Source organism: Amblyomma maculatum, unplaced genomic scaffold, assembly GCF_055883805.1.
Source record: "Amblyomma maculatum isolate TAMU_Amacu unplaced genomic scaffold, ASM5588380v1 scaffold_15, whole genome shotgun sequence".
NCBI classification, from domain to species: domain Eukaryota; kingdom Metazoa; phylum Arthropoda; class Arachnida; order Ixodida; family Ixodidae; genus Amblyomma; species Amblyomma maculatum.
Window position 1 is genome coordinate 12,042,577 of NW_028146740.1, and position 24,390 is coordinate 12,066,966.

Below are 24,390 nucleotides of genomic sequence, written 5' to 3' on the forward strand. Positions count from 1 at the left end.
ATTGGAGGAGGGCATGAGCTCTTTTCTTTTCGAACAGAACTTGCAAAGGCCATCAAAAACTGTGCTTTAAATACCTGCCAATCCTTGAAATAAGTATCATGATTTTCGAACCAAACTCGGGCATGTCTTGAAGAACAAAGTAGACTTGCCTGAGTTTCGCAGCGTCGTTCCAGCCATTGAATTCTGCCACACGGTCTAAAAGGTCCGTCCAGTCTCCCGCATCTTCATCCGGTCGTCCATGGAAGCAGGGGGGCTCACGGGGTTGGACGAAAACAACCGGTGCTGTAGGCCGGGCCATCATCAGCGTCGATGCCTTCCGAGACCGAATGGGGTCCGGCAGCAGACCGTGTTCAGTTTGGAGCCATTGAAGCCGGCGACTTGTTCGGTAGCCTGTTGGCTAGTCCTCTAGGGAAACAGGAACAAGGCTGGGGTCTTCGCTTGAAGGATCAAAGGCAGCAGCTTCACCAGATGTCACGTAGTGGTGTCATCTGGTGAAGCTGCTGTCACGTAGTGGTGACACCAAAAGAAGACACAGGCTTGCTGGTACTGAAATTAATTCTTTATTGGGCTGACTTGCGCGCGCAGAAGAACTAAGCAACTCGGCGGCGGCGATAGCAACAAACGTGCTCGTCGATCGTCGTACAAAGAATGCCCGTCGCACTCGTCTACGCTAAATTTAAAGAGTGCTCAAAACAATCTAGATAACGTCGCAAACTGCTAGTAGCACAACCTGAAACATTGTAGAAACATACGCGAGTGATCGAAATCTTCGAGTCAGATCTAGGCGCATCGTTCGCGACAAAGAAAATAATAACGCGTCGTATCGCGACAACGAGCATGAACAAACACGGGATACAGAATTGATAAGTGCGCAAGAATAACAATGATAAGACCGCATGTCAGCGTCTGTCGAAAAGAAAAAACAAAGATTTAAACAGTTCGCGGCAATATCTTCCGTAACTTAAAAACAAAACTGATCTGAAAAACACGAGGTAGTCCACATATCTAAATATCTTAACTATTCTAGCTGTGTCAAAGCATGAGTTAATACGTTTGTCACACTGGGATGAAAAGCTCGTGCTTAAAACTGCTGCAATGCAAAAACTCGGGCAGACCCCAGCCTTCTAAATGAAAGGTTTGCCGTTGAAGTTTACAAAGGTAGATGAAAGATAAAATTTTAGTACATCCCTAAAGTCGTCAATAGATAAACCTGCAGAGTGTTAGAAATGCAGAGGCCTTGATTGCTCATTACAATCTCTTACTGCCGCTAATAATTCCGGTATGTGGATTGAATAAATCGGTTCACGACGTCTATGGAAAAGGCAAGAACTGCCTCCGAACGGCTGTTGCAATGATAAACGTTGTCTATCACCTCAGTCAAATTTGAAAGAATGAAAGGGTCATCGATCTGTAGATCGGTGAGGCGCTTCTGCAGAAACCTAGCTATCACATTGTGCCAAGAAAAATGTTCGGTTAGAATCGCTCAGAAAGGCCCATTCGGCTTGTGTGTCTTTGCTGAGAAGAAAATGTCCAGCGCATTTTTCCCGCCTGCAGACACAGTTTTGTGACGCTCGATAGCTTTTTACATAAGGTTAACGCCTTGCTCATTGCTATGGTAGAAGCTGCTTTGAGAGCTCTCAAATTCCTAACAATCGCGCCACTCGCTTTCGCATCGTACAGCGTTTCTGGAATGGCGGTGAAACCCCCTTCCTTGTCGCCTTACCAGGGCAGGTTATTGCGTTGCAGGTAGTAGTATTAATCAGGGCAGTATTCTTCTTTGGTGCTCCTGCATAAGGCAGTAAAAAATCCACCGCTTCTGAAACACATCGTTCCCTGTCTCCTTGATCAGCCTTGGTCGCTGCCGCCCTGACTAATGACATCATTTCGACAGGAGACTACCTTGCTTCATTAGCAAACTTCGCCCATACTTCTACACAGCCTCTACATTGTCCGGTAGCGAACACTGTCCAAGGCATGTCACATTTCCTGCGATGGCTTCTCCTTTTTTCTTGTCCTCTTCCAGGCACGCAATCCTGTGACATAAATTTTATAGAGAACTTCCGTCATGTTGGCGACTTCATGGGTGCACATGTGAAAAACACTTTCCTTGGCCGCTTGGCTGTTCGCTAGCAGAGAAGCATACACTTTTAAGCACGTATGTTGGTATCTTACCTGGCGCTACACCTCAGACCGGAAGATCTCCGTCACCTTCCTGGCCTGTCTTGGAGATCAGGTGGCACCAGACGGATGTTAAGGGCAACGGATGTTTGGTTGGGGCTAGTTGGTAGCAGTTTCTTCAAAACATAGCACACGACGACACAGATGCTGACAGGAAAGGGAGAACGAGCAGACATTCGCCTGAAAAGAAGCGATGCAGAGAAGACTGATCAGCGCAGCAGGGGGTTGCTGCAAAAAAAGGACGAACAAGGCCCATTGAATTAGAAAGTAGACTTGTTAACTCCAAAAGATGGGCCACCTGGCCTTGGTAAGACAATTGCATATTTTCAGTCGTCGTACCAAGACCAACTAGCTCGACTTTCCACGTTAAGATGCTAACCTGCAAAGCAGGTGACGAGCAGTTAGTCGCCTGTCGAGGCGGCCACAGCCTACCGCTGCTGCTGCTTCCAATGAATCTTGTTAAACGCATTCCTCCATTTAGTTTCCTATCGTACTCTGTTAAGCTTTTCTACCCTTGGGAACCAATTTCTTACCATCAAAGGCCATCGGTTATTCTCTCTTCGCATTACATGTCCAGCCCATACACATTTCATCACATCAACTAGAATTTCATTATTTCGATTGTCCCAATCTGCATACTTCTTATCCCTTTACGTTACTCCTTCCATTTTTCATTCCGTAGTTTTGTGCATTATCCTATGCTGAAGTATGCTCCTTTTCGTCAGCCTCCACGTTTCAGTCCGGTAGGTAAGGTGCCGGTAAGTTACAACAGTAGTATACGCCAATGTATTCCCATTAGATCGATTTAAATCTCCTTTGCGGACCCCTGAGATCATGAGACTGAACCGATCATGTAACATCGGAGTTTGGAGACTGTCTTTCGCTGTACGGTGGTACTGAGACATCTGAGACTTTTGCCTTCATTACTCGATGCCCTTGATCCATCATGTAAAGGCTCTCATGTTTTCTCCTTGTCCGTATAGTGCATTGAACAGCTTTCGTTGGCTTTGCGAAATACGGGAAAGAGAGGGAGCTCTGTTCTGTACCGTAATATTCGTCATCAGCAGGACTACACTCACCCCAGGGCGAGGGCCTCTCCCATATCTCTTCAAATACACCGGTGATGTGCTGGCTCCACCCACGTGACCCCTGTCAACTTCTTGCCCTTATCCGCCCACCTAACTTTCTGCCACGCTCTGCTAGGCTTTCCTTCAATTGGAATCCAGTGTATTAACCTAAGCGACCGCCGGTTATCCTCTCTTCACATTACATGTCCTGCCCATGCCCATTTCTTCTTGATTTCCACTACAAAGTCAGTAACTTGAATGATTTCTCTGACCCACTCTGCGCGTTTCCTATACCTTAACGTTACCCTTACCATTTTTCGTTAAGTAGAACCCTTATCGTTAGCATCCACATTTCAGCCCCATATATGAGTACAGGTAATATGCAACTGTTGTATACTTTCCTTTTGAGCGATACCGGTGCGCTTCTAGTCATAATCTGCGAGTACTTGCCAAATGCGCTCCATCCCATCTTATTCTCCTTGTTTCCGGACATCAGACAGGACAAGCGAGTAGACGGGTAGCGCTGTTTCCATCTACTCGCTTGCCCTTCGACCATAGCGCTGTGTGTTAAGAAATGTTGCACCATCTGGCTTAACTCCCCATCGCGTTGTTATTCTCATGGTTATTTCCCTTTCATGGTCCGGATCTGCGGGTAATACCTGTCCTAAGTAAACATATTCGCCTACTACTTCCAGTGTTTCGCTACCTTACGCAAACTGCTGTGAGTTCCCAAGGCTGTTGCACACTTCCTTAGTCCTCTGCATATTGATTTTCAAACCTACCTCCCTGCTTTTCCTAACTATCTCATCAATCATTCTTTGCAGTTCATCACTTGAGTTACTTACAAGGCAATGTCATCTGCGAATTGCAGATTACTGGGGAACTATCTATCAATCAATCAATCAATTACTGATCCCTTTCCAAGTCTCTGAATACAGTCTCTAATCAAGCTGTGAATCGTGCTATGTAGATCGTGTCTCTGCCTAACACCGTTCTTTATTGGAATGTTGTTACTTTCTTTGTGCGGAACTATGGTTACTGTGCAGCCACTATAGATATCTTCCAATGCTTTCACATCAGTTCAGTTCAGTCGTTCAGTCGTGTCCGACTCTTCTTAACCCTAAGGACCATATCACGCCACGCCTTCCGGTCTCTCACTTACTTCCTAACATCACATAACTTCATCTGCAGCGCCTCTAGGATGCCATCTAACCATCGCGTTCGCTGCCTACCCCTTGTCCGGTGACCCTCAACCTTTCCCAACATCAAATCTTTCTCCAGCGACTCCTCTCTTCTCATCAGATTACCAAAGTAGCTGAGCTTTAACTTTAGAATTTGACCCTCCAATGAGCAGTCAGGGTTTATGGTCGACAATATCGACTGATTTGATCTTCTGGCCGTCCAAGGAACTCTCAAGAGTCTCCGCCACCACCACAATTCAACCGCGTCAATTCTTCGGCGGTCAGCCTTCTTCACAGTCCAACTCTCGCATCCATACATCACGACTGGAAAGACCATAGCACGGGCTATACGGATCTTGGTTGGCAGTTAATTTTTTCTGCTCTTTACTAGGCGGTGAAGGCTAGCCATGGTTCTCTTTCCCAGAAGCAGGCGCCTCCTAATTTCATGGCTGCAGTCTTCTTCCGGGTAATCTTGGAGCCCAGGAAGAGAAAATCTGTCACAGCTTCCACTTCTTGTCCCTTGATGCTCCAGGACTTGATAGGGCTAGACGCCATGATCTTTGTCTTATTAATGTTCGGTTTAAGCTCAAACTTCTTACTCTCTTCTTGTACGCGCATCAGAAGTCTCTTGAGTTCCACTTCACTTTCTGCCATTAAAGTGGTATCATCCGCATATCTAAGGTTGTTGATACGTTTCCCAGCAATCTTCACTCCAGCTGAAGGCTTGTCCAGACCGGCCTTCCTCAGGATGCACTCAGCATATAGGTTAAATAGGCAGGGCGACAGTATGCAGCCTTGTCTCACTCCTTTCTCAATCGGAAACCAATCAGTAAGACCATGCCCATACACATACGGCTCGTCGATACCCTGATTTCGCAAAGTCTGCATGACCGCCGAGGCTTCTGCTGAGTCAAATGCTTTTTCTTAATCAATTAATGATATGTATAAGGGCCGGTTATATTCCGAGCATTTTTCTAATACCTGGTTGATGGTATGGATATAATCGATAGTAGAGTACCCTTTCCGAAATCCTGTTTGATGTTTTGCTTAATTGAAGTCTAAGGTTGTGGTGATTCTATTCGCGATTATCTCAGTAACCACCTTATGCGTAACAGATATACGCTGATTGGCCTGTAATTTTTCAAGTTCTTAGCAACTTGAAAAAAGACTAACCAGCCAAAAAGGCGCATACAGGAAAAAACAGACGTCTGCGTCTGTTTATTCCTGTGTGCGCCTTTTTGGCTGCTTAGTCTTTCTTCCTGCAATGCACCAACTATCCCAACAACGTGTTTTACTGTTTTGCTCCTTAGCATCTGTTTTCGTACATTCCCGTTGCATGGGTGTTCTCGAAGTGCCTTAATTTTATCGAACAAGATAAGGGCACTATCGGCGAGGCTTCAACTTTCATATTTTTCTCATGTGAGGAGTGGAAGTTTGACAGCCATACGAAATAGACGCTTTGAAAGTAGTCTGAACGGAAATCATAATACATTGTTGAACCGCAGCAATGCCGTCCAACGTGGAGGTGAAGGCTCGCCTGGGCGACAACCGGACTTCAGTCATGTCTCGCGTCCGGCCCATGGCCAGGTCGCACTCCTCCCTTCGTCAGGAGGATACGTACTTCGGCGTGACGCGAGGAAGGCTGAAGCTGCGCCAGCAGACGCTGCTCAAAGAGGACGGAGGCGTGGTAAGTGGTCGCAAGAAATAAACAGAGAGTATTAAAAGTAGAGCTTCGTGAGTCCCGTTCGACGGAAGGTCCGGCTTCCGGGCATTCACACAAGAAACCCCTGATTGGTCTAGAGTGGCATGAAGTTAAAGCCAGAAGACGTCACGCGGGACTTTCAAACAGCCCACAGCGCTTGCGTCAAAAATGGTCTACTGAAAGTAAAACCATGTGCATAATGACAGTTAAAACCAGCGCATCTTGGACTTTCAATCACCTAAAGCAAAACGTCTGAATTCCATGCAGGATTTTAAAGTTTGGTTTGCGAGCCAGTGACGTTACCGGCGCAAGGAATGCTTTACAAGCAATGCTTTGTCCTATGTCGTGCGTTCATCTCAGAACTGTATGCAAATTATTATGTGTGTAATTACACCGGCTACCGCATGATTCGACAAATAAATTTTATTCTATGTTGAGAGAACACTTGCTCAGAGCGACGCGATCATGCTTTGGGGACCTCCACTTCTAGCTTGGGCCGGTCGCTAACTGCAAAGCTCGCGGCTAGCAGGTTCCTGCCAGGAACAGCGGGAGAAGAACGGTCACCTGGAGAATTGCGCCGCTGACGGCGTTTCCCACGATTACCTACATGTTAACTTGGCTCCATCGTAGATATGTGTTTCTTTGTAGAGCATTTCTCCCACCGTGGGAAGACGAGGCTTCGTGTGTGGATAGGCTAGTGGTGGCCCAAAACGTGCGCCTGGCCTCGGAATACGTAGTTGCGGTGCTATGCGCTTCTCTATCCGCAGATTAAAATAATTTATTTATGCACTTTTCAGTTGAATAAATTTATGCAAGTGTTTGAATGAAAACGTTCATATTATTTATTCAATGTTTGCTGGGAGAAAGTAATCTATGTATTGTCCAAGTAATAGCTGCGCGAAATGCTGAACCGTTCTTGGTTGGTAAATTGATGCGCCGCCAACTTCCCCGTAGGCAATACCGAGAAACGATAGGGCTGAAGGGAACAGCGGAAGAGAAGATGCGGTCATAAGATAACGTACACAACTGCATTTTAAGCGACAGCTGCGTCATTTTTCGAGACTTGCGCCATATTCAAGTGCTCAAATCACTAGGCTATAGGTAAGTAAGCAAAGGATTTTTGCGCTAGCAATCAAACGAATGAAGTAATTGTTTACTAAGACTTGAGCTTCCCTCAAAATAATAAAAGACTGGGGAGAAGCTCGATCATGACGTGACGAGCGGTGATATTTCTTATTTTCGCTGCATTCGTGGACATCCGGCGGTGCTTTTTTGATGCCACCAAACAATGTTTCTAGGGCTTTGCTTGCGGTAACGCAGATTTTACTTCACAAACGGAGCGTTTCTATTCTGGACATTTACTGGTACCGTCAATGTTGTCACCATTCGTTGAGCGGTGCGGAGAACGCGTATAGCAGTCGCAAGTATGAAGGCTCAACTCCATGAGCCCACGAAGCGCGGGTCCTGCGCGCTTAGATGCGGGCGCGCTGGCCAGAAGAAGTCTGCGCATGCGCGACGCGCCGCCCACATCCGACCGTGCCAGATATTCGGTGCGCGCGCTGCTCGCGGTAGCGCGCTTCCAAATTCCGGCGTGCAAGCATCGACCAATCAGCGGACGCTCTGCGTCGTGTATATCAAAGATTTCATGTGTGTGCTCTTGTGTTTTCGTCACGGAGGCTGTAAAAATGCTCCAGAAGCGGTTGAAGAGCCTCCGCGACAAGATCCGCCGATTATGCAGCGCGCAACCGGGCGCGTACAGAGCCATGCGCTTGGAGTTGTGTGCCGCTTTTTTTGAGCGCCGGGGCGCGGTGCTCACTGCGCAGGCGCGCACGGCGCCCGGCGCGTAGGACGCAGAGGTGTCTGTGGAGTCGGGCCTTAATAGCTAATTGTGTCATTATTTCAAAGGCCAGCACCAGGATATTCATAATCATCAGCAGCAGCAGCAGCAGGACTATACCATCTGCTGGGTGAAGACCTCTTAATATTCCACCAATTAACCCGCTCCGGTGCTAGCTGCATGCACTTGGCCCCTGCGAACGTCCTAACCTCATCCGCGAGCAAACGTTCCGCCACCCTCTGCTACGCTTCCCTTCCCTTGGAATCCAGTTTGTTACCATAAGCGACCATCTGTTATCCCCTCTTCGCACTACATGTCCTGCCGATACCCATTTCTTGTTCTTAACTTAGACCAGAATATCTGTAACTTGAGTTATTTCCCTGAACCACTCTGAACGCTTGCTATCTCTTAATGTTACATCTACCATTCTCTGTTCCATAGTCCTCTGCGTTGTCCTCAACTTGAATAAAACCTTTTTCGTCAACCTCCATGTTTCAGCCCCATAGATGTGTACAGGTAATATACAACTGTTGTATACTTTCCTCTTTAAGCGATATCGGTAATCTGCCAGTCATAATTTATGAGTACTTGCCAAATGCGTCCATCATCATCATCATCATCATCAGCAGCAGCAGCAGCAGCAGCAGCAGCAGCAAGAGCATCCGGACATATATCCACTGCAGGGCGAAGGCCTCTTCCATTTTCTTCCAATTAACCCGGTCCTGTGTTAGCTGCATCCACCTGACCCCTGCGAATTCCTTAATCCCATCCACACACCTAATTTGATGCCGCCCACTGTTATTCTTACCTTCCCTCGGAATCCAATTGATTACTTATAGAGACCGTCAATTATCCTGCCTTCGAACTACATGCCCTGCCCATGCTCAATACTTGTTCTTAGCTTCGCTTAGAATATCAGTAATTTGAGTTATTTCCCTGACCCACTCAGAACGCTTCTTATCTCTTAATGTTACACCTACCATTCTCCGTTCCATAGCACTCTGCGTTGTCCTCAACTTAAGTAAAACCCTTTTCGTCAACCTCCATGTTTCAGCCCCATAGGCCAGTAGCAGTAGGGCGCAACTGTTTCCTCTACGCTTTCCTCTAGAGTTATACCGGTAAGCTGCTTGTCATAATCTGTGAGTGCTTGCCAAATGCGCTCCATGCCAATGGTATTCTTCTTGTTATTTTCCTTTCGTTGTCCGGATCTGCTGTCCCTACCTGTCCTAAGTAGACATATTCGCCTACCACTTCCAGTGCGTCGTTACCTATTTTAAACTGTTCCTTTCCCGGGCTGTTCAGCATTACCTTAGTATTACTTTTAGGCCTATCTTTCTGATTCTCCTATCTAGATATCATTTATCATTAGTTGCAGTTGGTCCCCTGAGTTACTTAACAAGGCAATGTCATCAGCGAATCGCAGATTACTGAGATATTCTCATCGATCCTGATGCCTAACTGCTCCCATTCCATGCCTTTGAATACACTCTCTAAGCAAGCTGTAAATAACACTGGGGAGATTGTGTCTCGTTTCCTAACACCTTTCTTAATGGGAATTTTGTCACTTTCTTTATGCAGAACCATTGTTGTTTGCAGCTACTATAGATAACTTCCTGTACTTTCACATATGGCTCACCTACACCCTGATCTCGCAATGCCTGCATGACTGCGGAGGTTTCGACCGAATCAAATGCTTGGTCTATAGTCAATGAATGCTACGTATAAGAACTGGTTATGTTCCGATCATTTTTCTATTACCTTGTTTATAGTGTGGATATGATCAATGGTAGAGTACCCTTTCCAAAATCCTGCTTAATCCTTTGCTTGATTGAAGTCTAAGGTTGTCCTGATTCTATTAATGATTACATTACTAATTACCTTATACGTACCAGATAGTAATCTAATTCGTCTGTAATTTCTCAAGTCCTTACCAGCCCCTAGTTTCTGCATTAAGATATGTTCTTTGTTCTATGATCCCGGTACCTTCGATGACACAAGACGTTGCGTATACAGGGTGGCCTGTTTTCCTAGCATGATATACCCCCCCCCCCCCCCCCCCCCCCCCCCCCCCCACCCCCGTTCTTCAACAAATATGCAGTTACCTTATCCTATACAGTTGCCTTCACCCTTTTCACAGGTTCTAAAACTTTCTTAACCTCGCCCTTCTTCATTGGCGGAACATCTGACGGCTTTCCCCTGCTGCCAATCTCATTGTCCTGACTACTTTGGCTACTGTACAGATCGGTATAGAACCCCTCGGTTACTTTGACTAACTTGTCGATATTCGTGATGACATTGTCTGCCTTGTCTCTTAGCGCATACATCTATTTTTTCATATGCCCAATCTCTTCTTCACCGCTTTAAGGCTTACCTCGTTCTTTACAGCATGCTCAATTTTTTCCGTGTTATACTTCCTTATATCGGCCACTTTACGCTTATTGATTAGCTTTGATACCTCTGCCAATTATACGGAAACTTGAGCTAGTTGGTACATGATTGCAAAATATCAGCGCTGCGACAGGGAACAACAACTAGAGAAGAAGGACAAGTACAAGCGCTACTATGAATTGAAAGTTTATTTGAAGAAACAGAAGTTAAATACTAGCAGAAGAGGTTGTCTTCGGTTGTCTTCTGCGAGTATTTAACTTGTGTTTCTTCGAATAAACATTCAATTGACAATAGCGCTTGTCCTTGTCCTTCTTCTCTAGTTGTTGTGCCTTGTCGCAGCGCTGGTAATTTGCAATTGGACTCTGCCTGTTCTGTCAGGTCTGTTTTGTTGGAAGCTTTCATACATTCGCGTTTTTTAATCAAATCTTTCGTCTCCTTAGACAAATTACCTGTATCCTTCCTAACTCTCCTACCTCCCACTTCTACAGCGCACTCAGTAATATTGTTGCGGGGAAATGGGTTTAATATTTACAGAATATACGGGGGATGCATGAAAGCTAGGCACAGTAAGTCTCAGGCACAGTCTCAGTAAGGCTTGTCCCAGAACGAGTCCACGCGCATGCACTTCGTCCTCCTCTTGCACATGCGCAACACCATGCGGCGCAGCGTAATTGACGTAACAGTTTCCCTCGGAACAGATGAAGCTCGTCCTCGAGAGAGTCAAGCAGATTTAGAATAGCAGCGTTTCATTCGTGCCACATGAGCCAGCTGAGTCGCCCGCGAGCAGCGATTTGTCGATGTTACTTTAGCGATAACGTAAGTTACTTCACTTAAACGGCTTCCAAGAACGAAGGGTCCGGTGTATCGCCACAAAAACTTCTGGTACAGTTCCCGGCGTGGTAATGGCGTGCAAAGCCAAACCAAATTTAAGGATTCATAAGCTACTGCAGCATGAGCCGCATCCGAACCTTCATGCGGTCTTGGGAGGCGATAGTTCGTAAACGAGTAAGACGACGCGCTTTTTCAGCAAGACAGAGCGACACGGATGGGTCATCGTGCACGGAGAATGGAAGAATGGTGTCCAGGAAGGTTGATGGTGAGCACCCGTAAAGAAGGAAAAAAGGAGAATATTCGGTCTCTTCATGCCTAGCTGTGTTATAAGCCTGAGTTACAAATGGCAAGACGGCGTGCGAGGTCTTGTAATTTGATGTTACGTACGTTGACATCATGCTAATGAGTGTCCGGTTTAGACGTTCGGTAAAGCCGTTTGTCTGAGGGTGGTAGGGAGTAGAATGACGGTATTCGGAGCTACAGAGCCTCTAACGTTCTTCCACGATATCTGCAGTGAACTGTCGACCGCGATCGCTGATGATCACTTGAGGCGTGCCGTGGCGAAGGACGATTTGGTGTAAAAATAAAGTTCGACACATCGGTTGCTTTGACAGAAACGAGTGCAGACGTCTCTCCATACCGGATCAAAGAGTCAATAGCTACAATAATTCAGATGCAGCCTTCAGACGATTTGCGGAAAGGACCAATGAAATAAAGCCCAATTTTCTCGAAAGGCGACCTAGGGGCTTCACAGGTTCAAGAAGGCCAGGCAATCTTCGGGCGGACGAGGTCGCACGAACAGCCCACCAAGGCGGCGATTGTGTGTTGATTCCATTTTCAAGGGCAGACGCAGCGGGAACACACGTTCTCCTTGTGGAATTCTGAGCAGTTTGCGAACTGCTGCTTAAAATCCCTGGATCCTGACCTGAAGCTCCGGCTTCCACCTGGCATGTGAAGAAACGTTGCTGTGCCGCCTGTGGGTTGGCGTAGCATTTACAAACTCTTATTATTTTGTGATAGGTATGACAAATAGCCCTGCATGCACAAACTGCGGGTGCGAAGAGCCTATAGGCCACATTTTTGTTAGTGCCCCATATACAGCGAGGAAAGACAGTGCCTATGCCGTGCGCTGGAGCGTCTAGATCAAATCAAATCAGTTTATTCAAACATCCTATGATGCTTAGGGGCACGGACAAAAAGCCCTCGATGGGCTTGACGAGGTCCGTGCCCCCTACAAGGCATACAGTGGACAGCGTTTGATGCGTCAATAGCAGAAATTCACTAGCAGGACGCAGCTGCTCATAAACAGAAAATCATAAAGAAGGATACAAATATGATACGAATAACAATGACAAATTTTTAGGTTATGGAACATGACAGATATGATGAACGAAAATTGCATAGCACTGGAAAACACAGCTGAATGAGTACATATGACATGGTCAAACAAAGAAACTAACAATATTACTATATGTATTTGTGCAAAAAAATAATACGCAAATCCTTGAATGATTTGTCAGTGACGTCTGTGCCATCTTCTCCGGAAAGCTCGTTAGGGAGGGATGGCAAGGAAAACTTCAACATTTGTTTCCCGTAATTTGTACGGCAAACGTCAACTTTCCATTTTTCCGGTTTTCGCGTACAATACAGAGGATCGTTCGCCGAGAGCCTGGCTAGTTCAGCTAATGAATTATTGTGTTTGATTTTTTCCGATTTGTAATAGCGGATCAGTCTGTAGGGGTGTAGACACTGCATACAGATAATGTTAAACGTTTTGAACAATTCGGCTGTGTGTGAATAAGAAGGCACTTTACCAATTATGCGAATTGCAATTTTCTGTACAAGCGAAAGTTTATTATGTAATAGGACGTTTATTGACGCTCAGATGGAGAGCTGTGAGGACAGGACCTTGCAACGGCGAGTCCAGCGTACTTCTTCTTCATCGCACAACGCCCAGGTGCATGTCGATGGCGATGACTATCACAGTACATTTTCCCCCCGGGTAAAAAAAGGAGCCATCTTGGCGACTTATGGCGCGGAAAGCACAGCGGGGTCATAGAATGGCTTCAATCGGTTCACGTGAACTGTTTCACGACCATGGCGACGCAAGTCCGCAGAGGGCGTGACGGGCTCAACTACGTAGTTGACTGCAGATGTTTGCTGGAGGACCCTATATGGCCCGTGGTAGCGAGCAAGAAACTTCTTTGAAAGGCCAGGGGTTGTGGAGGGCACCCAGAGCCACACCAGTGTGTCCGGGAGATATGGCGAAGCTTCGCCGGTATCACGGAGGTATTTTTGTTGCCACTGATTTTCTGTTGTGAGAGAGCGGGCGAGCTGACGGCATTCTTCTGCGTACGTGACGGCATCGGATAGCGGGGAAGATTCGGAAACGTCAGGGCGGTAGGGAAAAAGTGTGTCCATAGTACAGGGTGGCTCGCGCCCGTAAAGGAGAAAGAATGGAGAGAATCCAGTAGTGGCCTGTGTCGCGGTGTTATATGCGTAAGTAACAAACGGTAGAACTTGGTCCCAATTGGAATGGTCGGTGTTCACGTACATAGCCAGCATGTCACCGAGAGTGCGGTTAAAACGTTCGGTCAGTCCATTCGTCTGAGGGTGGTACGAGGTAGCGGTGCGGTGTATGATGCGGCATTCTTTCAGGAGAGCCTCAAGAGCGTCTGATAAGAAAACGCGTCCGCGGTCACTGAGCAGTTCGCGAGGGGCACCATGGCGAAGAACCAGGTTTTTCAGAATAAAGGCAGCCACGTCGCGTGCGGAAGCAGAGGGCAATGATGATGTCTCAGTGTAGCGGGTTAGATGATCCACTGCCACGATAATCCAGCGGTTGCCAGCTGAAGTTGTAGGAAGGGGACCGTATAGATCTATGCCGACACGATCAAACGGACGGGCAGGACAGGGCAACGGCTGCAACGAAGCAGAGGACTTGAGAGGAATTTTTCGGCGTTGGCAAGACTGGCAGGAGCGGACAAAATGGCGGACAAAGCGGTACATTCCACGCCAGAAGAAGCGTAGACGCAAGCGCGTGTAGGTTTTCAACACTCCGCCGTGGGCGCACTGGGGATCAATATGGAAAGCAGCACAAATTTCGGCGCGGAGATGACGGGGGATGACTAAAAGCCACTTCCTTCCGTCGTGAAGATAATTGCGGCGATAGAGCAGCCCGTCACGAATTGAAAAATGGTGAGCTTGGCGGGCAAGCGCCCGAGACAGACGACCTGAAGACTGACTTGAAAGAAAGTCCAGAAGTGTAGATATCCACGGGTCGCGCCGCTGTTCCGTGGCCATGTCAATACTGGCAAGCGAAGACAAATCGTAGGCGCAGATCTCATCAGGCAACGAAGAGGGAGGCAGCGGTGAGCGCGAAAGAGCGTCCGCGTCAGTATGCTTGAGGCCTGAGCGATATATGACACGAATGTCATACTCTTGGAGGCGAAGAGCCCAGCGAGCAAGGCGGCCGGACGGGTCCTTGAGGGACGCCAGCCAGCACAGAGCGTGATGATCAGTGACCACATAAAATGGTCGGCCATAGACATACGGACGGAATTTGCCGATGGCCCAAATAATGGCCAAGCATTCTCTTTCCGTAACAGAATAATTGGACTCTGCCTTGGTCAAGGTGCGGCTTGCGTACGCCACCACATAGTCTCGGATACCAGGTTTGCGTTGGGTGAGAACGGCGCCTATCCCAATACCGCTAGCGTCAGTGTGAATCTCAGTTGGCGCATTCGGGTCGAAGTGGCGGAGGATGGGAGGCGAAACCAAAAGACGGCGTAAAGTGTTGAAGGCGTCATCACAAGCAGGTGTCCATGCGGAGAGGTCGGAGCTACCGGAGAGGAGCTGGATGAGAGGAGCAATAGTAGAGGCGAAATTTAAGATGAAGCGGCGAAAGTAGGAGCATAGGCCAATGAAACTTCGTAGCTGCTTCAGTGATTTTGGGCGTGGGAATTCGGCAACTGCACGAAGTTTGGTGGGATCGGGAAGAATGCCATCCTTAGAAACGACATGACCTAGAATTGTTAGTCGGCGAGCAGCAAAGCGGCACTTCTTCAGATTCAGTTGGAGGCCGGCGGTAGCGAGACAAGTGAGAACGTCCTTCAGTCGGAGCAGGTGGGATTGAAAATCGGTAAAAAAGACTACGATATCATCGAGATAGCAAAGACAGGTTCGCCACTTGAATCCACGAAGCACAGTGTCCATGAGGCGTTCAAATGTGGCCGGGGCGTTGCAAAGCCCAAAGGGCATGACGTTGAATTCATATAATCCATCTGGTGTGACGAAGGCAGTTTTAGAGCGGTCAGCGTCAGCCATTGGCACCTGCCAGTAGCCAGATCGTAAATCCAACGAGGAGAAAAACTCGGCGCCCTGCAAGCAGTCTAGTGCGTCATCGATGCGTGGCAGAGGATAGACGTCCTTGCGCGTGATCTTGTTGAGCCGGCGGTAGTCGACACAAAACCGGAAGGAGCCATCTTTCTTAGGTACCAACACAACTGGAGACGCCCAGGGACTGTGGGATGGCCGAATGACACCCCGACGGAGCATGTCGTCCACATGATCAGCAATTACTTGGCGCTCCGAAGCCGACACGCGATAGGGGCGCTGGCGCAAAGGTGCAGTTTTACCGGTGTCGATGGTGTGCTCTACGACAGACGTGCGGCCCAAGTCAGTTTGAGGAAAGTCGAATGAAGAAGCGAAGTTCTGCAAGAGGGCGACAAGTTGATCACGTTGCGCAAGTGGAAGATCAGCATCAATTGCATGTTGGAAAACGTCGGAGGGCGTCGAAGCGGTCGCAACATCGCAAGAGCACAGACTAACGTCGAAGGAGGGGGTTGAGTCAGCAAGAGTGGTGATATGACTGGGATCAAGCTCTTAAGACGTCCAATGCATTCGCCACGGAGCAGGACTGCTGGGCAAGAAAATGGGTTCGAGGCGTAAAGTGCACTCTTGCCGTCTTGAATTTCGAGAACAGCGAACGGAAAAAGGAGGCAGGGATGACGGGAGGTGGCTTCGGAAGGTGTAAAAATCGCAGTCAAAGGAGTTACCCACTCACAAGACAGTGGTACGAGGGCAGCAGAGAACGGAGGAATGTCGGTGTCATGGGCGACGAGAAGTTTTGCAGTGCGGGGAGGGGTATCACAGAAGGGGGCATCACAGAGGGGGGCGAAGGCAATTTGTGCACGAGCACAGTCAATAACGGCTTGATGAGTCGATAGAAAATCGTATCCGAGGATGATATCATGCGAGCAGTTCGGCAGAACAATAAACTCGATGGGGTACAAGACGTCTTGAATGAGCACACGGGCTGTGCAAGATGCGGAGGGGTGAATGTGCTGTGATGAGGCGGTGCGGAGCGAAAAGTCGGAAATCGGAGTGGTCACTTTGCGAATTCGACGGCAGAGCGCTTCACTGATGACGGAGACGGCTGCACCGGTATCGACGAGAGCGAGAACTGTGGCGCCTTCTACAGAAACTTTGATAACATTAGCGGGACGGCATAGAGGACTTGAGGAATTCGAAACAAGCGCAGTTCTTGCCCCCGGAACTGCGACTGTTAGTTTCCCTCAACGGTGCTGGTAGAACGTCGCAGCATTGGAGAAAGCGATCGGCGCCGAGGAGAATGTGATCGACGAGTGGTATAGGTTTGGCGATCTTGTGGGACAAATTGAGAACCGGGCGGAATCATTTGCGAGCGTGAGTCGGTATCGTACGGGTAAAATCGAATGTCAGGCTGTGAAGGTTGGAGGCGCTGGCGACAAAGGCGCGCAACATGGCCCGGCCGACCGCAGGCATAGCAAATCGGAAGGTTGTCCGTAGTACGCCAAGGTTTCATAGGATGTGGGCGGAACCTTGAGGGTGGGGCTTGAAACGAAGGCTCAGCATGCGGCGGTGAACGGTAGGCAGGGACCTGCACATAGGAGCCAGACGTGGGCGAAGGTGGTGGCCTAGCCGTTACTTGGGCATACGTGAGAGGTGCCGTCACAGGCGGCACCACGGGGTTGGACGGCAAGGCATCAGCGACGTGTTCTTGCACGACACGGCGTATAGCAGGGGCCAAAGATGGAGCCAGTTCAGGAACGAGGCGGCCCGAGTCTTGAAAATGGGGAAGGAGTGAGATTTGACGTGCGACCTCTTCACGAATAAAATCTTTGATCTTTTGATTCAGCGGGCTCCCTTCAGAAGTTGGCGAACCACCCAGGGCTAATGCGGATACGCCTTCGTCGCACACACTGGAGCGGCGCCTAGAAGCGCGCCGCTTGCGGAGCTCGTCGTAGCTCTGGCAAAGCTTCACCAGTTCACTAACGCTGGTGGGATCTTTCGCTACCAGCATCTGGAAGGCGTCCTCAGAAATGCCCTCGAGGATGTAGCGGATTTTGTTTGCTTCCGGCATGGCCGGGTCGACTCGTTTGCAGAGATCAACGACGTCTTCTATGTAGCTGGTAAAGGTCTCATCAGCGCGCTGAACACGATCGTGTAAACGTTGTTCGGCACGAAGCTTACGCACTGCCGGGCGGCCGAACACTTCCGCGAAATTCTTTTTAAATGTCGACCAAGATGACAGGTCAGCCTCATGGTTGCGAAACCAGAGGTTCGCCACGTCAGATAGAATATGACGTTACTGAGCTTGTATGAGTCATCCCACTTGTTGTAGGTGCTTACTCTTTCATAGGATGACAGCCAGTCGTCGACATCTTGATCGGCCGTGCCGCTGAACAGGCAAGGGTCACGCTGGCGCACGACGCCAGCACACATGATCGTGGGTGGAACGGCCGGCTGCGTCGAAGTGTCTTGCATGGCGGTCGTAGAGGGTAGTGTACGGCTTCGCAGTTCCAGTTTGGGTGGGATCGTACCCCGCACCTCCACCAATTGTAATAGGACGTTTATTGACGCTCAGATGGAGAGCTGTGAGGACAGGACCTTGCAACGGCGAGCCCAGCGTACTTCTTCTTCGTCGCACAACGCACAGGTGCATGTCAATGGCGATGACTATCACAGTACAATTAATATTTCCGAGTGTAGTAGTTGCCCAGACAAGCGCGCCATAATTCATGACTGAGGAAAACAGGGAATTGTACAGCAATATATTAGTAGAAATGGGAAACAGTGAACAGTGGCGGCGTAGATAGCCAGTAGTGCGCGATAGTTTCCTCACAAGGTAGGTAACGTGGTCGTCCCATGAGATATTCTCAGAGCAAATAATTCCTAAAGTTTCAAATTGCGAAACTACTTCAATGGGAGTGTTATTGATCACAAGGGATGGAAGATGGAAAACCTTATGACGTAGATGGAAGATAACTGCTTTGGTCTTATCAACGTTAATTTTCAGTTCGTTTCCAGTTGCCCAAGTGTTTATCAGCGCCGATGTCCTGTTTGCTCTTTCGGCTAAAGTGAGGCTTGATTGTCCGGAGAAAAACACGCTTGTATCATCGGCGTATATAATATAGTCAGCAGACTTATCAATGTTAACAATATCATTGACGTATATTAAAAACAGGAATGGCCCTAAAATACTCCCCTGAGGAACGCCTGAAGCTACTGATTTCACGGCTGAGCAATATCTGTTAATATCAACGAACTGTGTACGGTGTTGTAAATAAGACGATAACAAAGACAGGACTTTACCGCGAAAGCCATAGTGTTGCAACTTTTGAAGGACGATTCGGTGGTTGATAAGGTCGAAGGCTTTCATGAAATCTAAAAAAATGCCAAACACAATGTTTTTATTTTCAAAATTTTGTAATATCAGCTCCTTTTGAGCAAGTAGAGCTAACTCGGTTGATTTGTTTTTTTTTTTTTGGAAACCATACTGTGCCGGAGTTATTACATTACGTTTGTCGGAAAAGGCCTTTAAGCGTTGAAGAATATTTTTTTCGAATCCTTTGGACAAGACAGGAAGAATAGAAATTGGACGATAATTTGATAGATTATCTCTGTTCTGGCAGATTGCACATTGCGCGGGAACACACCTGATGATAGGCAAATATTAAATACATGCGTCAGATAGGGTGCGATTACGTCAATGGCGTACTTGATTGGTGTAATTTGAAGGCCAAGTGCACCTTCCGATTTGCTGTTGCTGAGTGACACAAACGCTGCAATAACTTCATCCTTAGCGACTGGTTTTAATAACATAACGTGACCATTGCTTGGCTCCATGTAACATAAATTATTATTCATATTTCTATTTTGTGCCGAAGCCACGGAAAGGAAATAATCGTTAAATGCATTGGCTACCTCAGCCCCACTTAATTCTGTGTTATCTATCGTTACCTTTGAAACTGTTTCGGGAGACTGCCCGGTTAGAAAATTCAGGACCTTCCACACATCCCCCGATCGCCAGTAGATGCGTTGAAAAGATTCGTGTGGTAACGCCTTTTGGCTGCACGTAACTCTTTGTTCACGAAGTTTCGGCATTCTTTATATTTGTTCATTGTTTCAAGGTCTCTAGTACGCAGAAACGTAGCGAACAGTTTGTCACGTTTTTTAATAATCTTAACTATATTGGTTGTTACCCATGGCTTACGAGCGTTTTTAGGCCGCTTTAACATAACTAGTGGAAATGAGTCGTAGTAGACATCGATAATTTGTTTCATTATTTTATTGTATGCGTCTTCGGGGTCAGTTGACGCAAGCACGTCAGCCAAAATTAAGCCAGCTAAACGGTCGCGAAATGACGATAGCTTTTCTGGGTCTATAGCACGGTAATAGATAGGTTGTCTGAAGTGTTTGTTGACAGTATCCTCAATGGACATAAAGATCGGAAGATGATCACTTAGCGCGTAATTAATAACACCACATTTCAGACGGGTTACTTCGAAATTTGTGATGAACAGGTCTAATAGAGTCTGAGAAGTAAGTGTTATTCTTGTAGGTGACTCTAACATTCCAGCATAGGTGGCAGTTCAAAAGTGTTTCCAAACTTTGCTTGACACTGTTATCAGCAAGAAAATTTATAATAAAGTCTCCACCTATTATTACGTGGTATTTGTTCTTGTTAACAAACTCCAAAATAGAATCCAAGAAAGAAAAAAACTGGCATGTGTCTCCAGAGGGTGGACGATAACAAACGCAGAAAATGTTTGAGTTTGATCTTAGCACTAGCGTTTCGTAATCTGGTGTGACAGTGCAGAAGTCTGGAAGCAGTTCACAGTTAATGTTATTTAAGTTAGAGCACGAACACCGCCCCCTCGTTGGTCAATACGATTCATGAAATATGATCAGTATTCGGGCATTCGGAACACATCATGCTCAGAGTTGAACCAAGTTTCAGAAAACATTATTACATCAAATTGTACTCCAACTTCGCGAAAGAAACATTCTAGATCAGCATATTTGTTTCTTCCAGATTGCAAATTGAAGTGAATGCAGTTAAAACGTGCCTGAGAACTGTTGTTGGCATACATGCTCAGTTCTGATATATCTAGGTAATTTGCATCGTTGAAAGCCATGACGAAAAAACACAAGAAAGAAGGAATACAGTGAAGAAATCGATCGGGCATAAGGCAATTTTTTGCAGTAAAGCGTACTTTGATCGACGCATTCACCGATAGCTACTACCCAAAATTTAAGCAACTGGGCCGCCGGTAAGCACGCGCATGTTAAAACACTTACAGTTTATGCCAAGACACAGCAAAAGGGCATGCACTTTCGCTATCAGTTGCAGTGACAGTCTGCCAAAATACATTTTCAAAGCCAGCAATATTTCCCAGCTTGAAACTAAATGTTTGGTCTTCAGCAGCACTTTTCATAATTTTAGGGCTGTTTTTTTGTTTTGAACACTGGCGACGATCCATTATTCCCAAGCAGTTAGCATAAGAAATGGCAAACTGTGTGCCTCTACTGGATCTTGTTAAGGTCACTCTCATTATTAATGATTATTGTTTGCGAGCCATCCAACTGCTTTTCATATATCTTGCCCCCTCTCTCCAGACGTGCTTCCACCCAGTAGCCTTTTTTTTTTTTTGGCAACAGTCAAGCTCAGAAGGCGGCGGAGGACGGGACAGAGGTGATCATTTACGAAGACCGATGACGTTGATGCATTTCCAAAGTCTTGGTTGTTCAGTCGCAGTTTCCTTGCCTTTTCGATCAGGGCATCTCTTTTCTGACATTTACTGAACTGCACAATGATATTATTGGGCTTGGATTTCGAGGGAACGCGGTGACACGCCTCAATGTCCTCTGCAGCAACCGGCACACCGGTGCGCTTTCCCAGTTGGCAAACAATGTCAGTAACATTTTTATCGGGGCTTTCTTCAATTCCATTGATCTCAATGTTTTTGTTGCGGGAATATTGCTCCGAGAGGAGTAGGCGGGACTCAGTGTCTGTGAGGCGGTTTTGAGTGGCCTGTAGTTCAGCATGCAATGCACTGTTTTCTTCCTTTAAGGCGTCATTATCGGCCTTCACAGCGGCATACTTTCCCTTCATTTCTTCAAAGATGCCGTTCATGAACTCTAAGCTACGAGCATTTTCAAAGAGCTCAGTTCGAAGCGTTCTAATTTCCGCACGCAAGTCCCGCTCTACTGCCTCCCGTGCAGCTTTAATTTCAAGAAGGAGTTCGTCACGCAAGTCATTTATCTTCTGAGACACTGCCTCTTTAGCCATGACCTCTTTAGCGCAAACAATAGTTCCAAAACACAGGCAACACACGAGTTCTGGGCAGCAGTGACAGCAGGCAGAACGTGCAAGCGTTTTGTACTAGCAGAACAGAAAAAGTTATGAACCAACCTGTAAACGTAAAAGATAAAGAGTCAGGCCATGCTCAGGTGTGCTGCCACTGCTGCCAAGAAACCGTGGCGCGTCCCGCCGGTCCTTTTAACTTGTCTCCTGTCGCTGGTAGCGCCGCATAGGATGCGCAGAAGCCCCGTCCTCTACACGCAGGGCGCACCGCTTTGGTAGGCTCCGGCCTCTGTACTTGTAACCTTGCAATGCGGCGAGAAACTGTAAACGTAAAAGATAAGGAGTCAGGCCATGCACAGGTGCGCTGCCACTGCTGCCACACGATGAAGGCCCACTAATGAAATTAAGATCCTAGGTCTCTGGCCACGGCGATCGTCTGCGGTGAAGGCCTCCCAGGCACTGCTCCGCTTTATGAAAAGCACAGGACTGATCGAAAGGCAATGAGTTTTTATGTTACGTGATATGTGATGTGATGTGACATGTCTGTGATGTAACTGTACTGTCATCACCCATCCCTCTCTCACCCACAATTTTTACACCCATCTATTCCTCTCCCCCCGCGCAAGGTAGCAAACCAGTTCCTTTGCCGGTTAACCTCCCTGCCTTTCCTCCTCATCTTCCTCCTCTTCCTCCTTGTAACTGCGTTTAACCGACGAAAGCCGCACGAGTTGTCATTCTTCTTCACCAAGATGACACGGGCTGTCCAGGAACTGGAAGACTCCCGTATCACACCTTTCCTCAACATGTCCTGCACTTGTTCCTTAATTGTTCTGCGCTCGACTGGTGGTTCTCGGTAGGGCTTCTGTCTGATAGGGATTGTATCACCAGTGTTGACCTTGTGTGACATACGTGAATATAACGGAACAGAAAAATCGGCTTCTTGAGCAAAGTCAAACACAGAGGCGTATATAAGGTGCCAAAACTTCACGTAACTCTTGCTGGTCGAATGACGAAGGCGATTTGTTTATCATCCGGGTCACATTCGCGCTCTAATCAAGATCCACACGATGGTGCGGATGAGGAGACACAGACCGAATAGAAATGACCTCGTTGCCGTCAAATGTAGCCAACTTGAGGCCGGATGGTGAACAAAGGTGTTCTGACAAATGTTCACAGTCCACAAGAGGGCACAACCATCTACGATGACGACACGGGGCACTAGTAAAGTTTTCTTTACTGCATCGTTCATGTCAGCTTCAAAAAAAACAGTGGGTGCCTGCTCGCTCGCCAGGGCTGTGAACCGGCACAAACTTTGCAGCCATAAGGTAACACTATATCGTTGGAGACATAAAATGCGCCATCTTTAGAGCTAGGTGCCTCCTCAACAAAAGCAGACAGAATATTGCGGCGCAGAGAAATTTAGCCGGCTGCGCAATCGACCGTAGCTCCACAATCGCGCAGAAAATCAATTCAGAGAATAACATATATGTGGCTCTTGCTATAACTACAAATTCAACTCGAAATGTTTTCCTAGCAATGACCACTGACACGCCGCAGAGACCCACAGGACGCCAATGTTCTCCCCCAACACCGCGAAAGCTGGCACTTCGGTCCCAAAGGAACAATACTATAGGTCCAAGGCGATTTTTAAAACTGAGACTCATTACGGAAATTGTGGATCCGGAAGAGGAATTCGACTGTGGTTGAGAGACGATGGGAGCTGCATGACGCACGTTTGAATGTGGAGAAAAGCGGCTGGTCAGAGGTGAAGAGGAGCGCTCATGGCCATAGGAGTAGCGCGGAAGTTGTAGTTGACACGCCCACGACGTTGAATGTTCAGCCTGCTGTGGCTGAACTGCGCATTCCGAGTACACAGGTCGCGCCTCGTCGTCCTGCAGGTGCTTGGCCAGCTCTTCACTCACAACTCTGAGGACCAGAGAGGCGAGATCGTCGTGGACAGTGTAGTCAACGCTGGCGACTGTTAGGACGTTGGAGTGGCGTCCACAGTTGGGTACAATATGCCGCATTTTTAAAGCTTCAAATGTAAGGCATTACTGGATAACGTCCGAAGTGCTGGCTAGGTTTTATTTTGTGATAAGGAACTTATAAACATCTTCGGCGCATCCTTCTAAGAGATGGCCAACCTTGTCTTCTTAAGGCATGTGTCTATTAACAATGTGGCAGAGCTTCAGGACTTCCTCTATGTATGTCGTGCAGGTCTCTCCAGGCAACTGGGCCATTTGGAAAGGGTTTGCTCAGCCTTGCGTCGGTTCGATGTGGAGCTCCCAAAACAGTTTGTAATCACTTCCACAAACTTGTCCCAGATCAACAAATTGTCTTCATGGTTCTCAAACCGCAGCAGCGCTGTGCCGGCCACAAAGAATACCACATTCGCGAGTTGCATGGCCGAGTCCCAGCGATTGTATTTGCTGAAACGTTTGTAGTGTGTCAGCCAGTCCTCGACATCCTCATCTGTCAGACCATAAAATGATCTGGGCTCCCGCTGATGCGGCCACGAGCTTAGCGGTACTTGATGCTCCCAGCCTGAATTAGAAGAAGCTCCAGATGAGCGCGAA

The 24,390-nt window shown here is 47.6% G+C and overlaps 1 protein-coding gene across 2 annotated transcripts in view; it reads left to right on the plus strand.

Annotated features, from left to right (window-relative positions):
* Positions 1-24,390, plus strand: part of LOC146172046 (uncharacterized) — a 277,444-nt gene that overhangs the window by 90,092 nt on the left and 162,962 nt on the right. For both annotated transcript variants that reach the window (XM_084586121.1, XM_084586120.1), the window contains exon 2: positions 5,932-6,113. In XM_084586121.1, coding sequence (XP_084442247.1) covers positions 5,934-6,113 — 180 coding nt within the window. In that variant the 5' untranslated portion in view covers positions 5,932-5,933. The remainder of the gene's footprint in view (positions 1-5,931; positions 6,114-24,390) is intronic.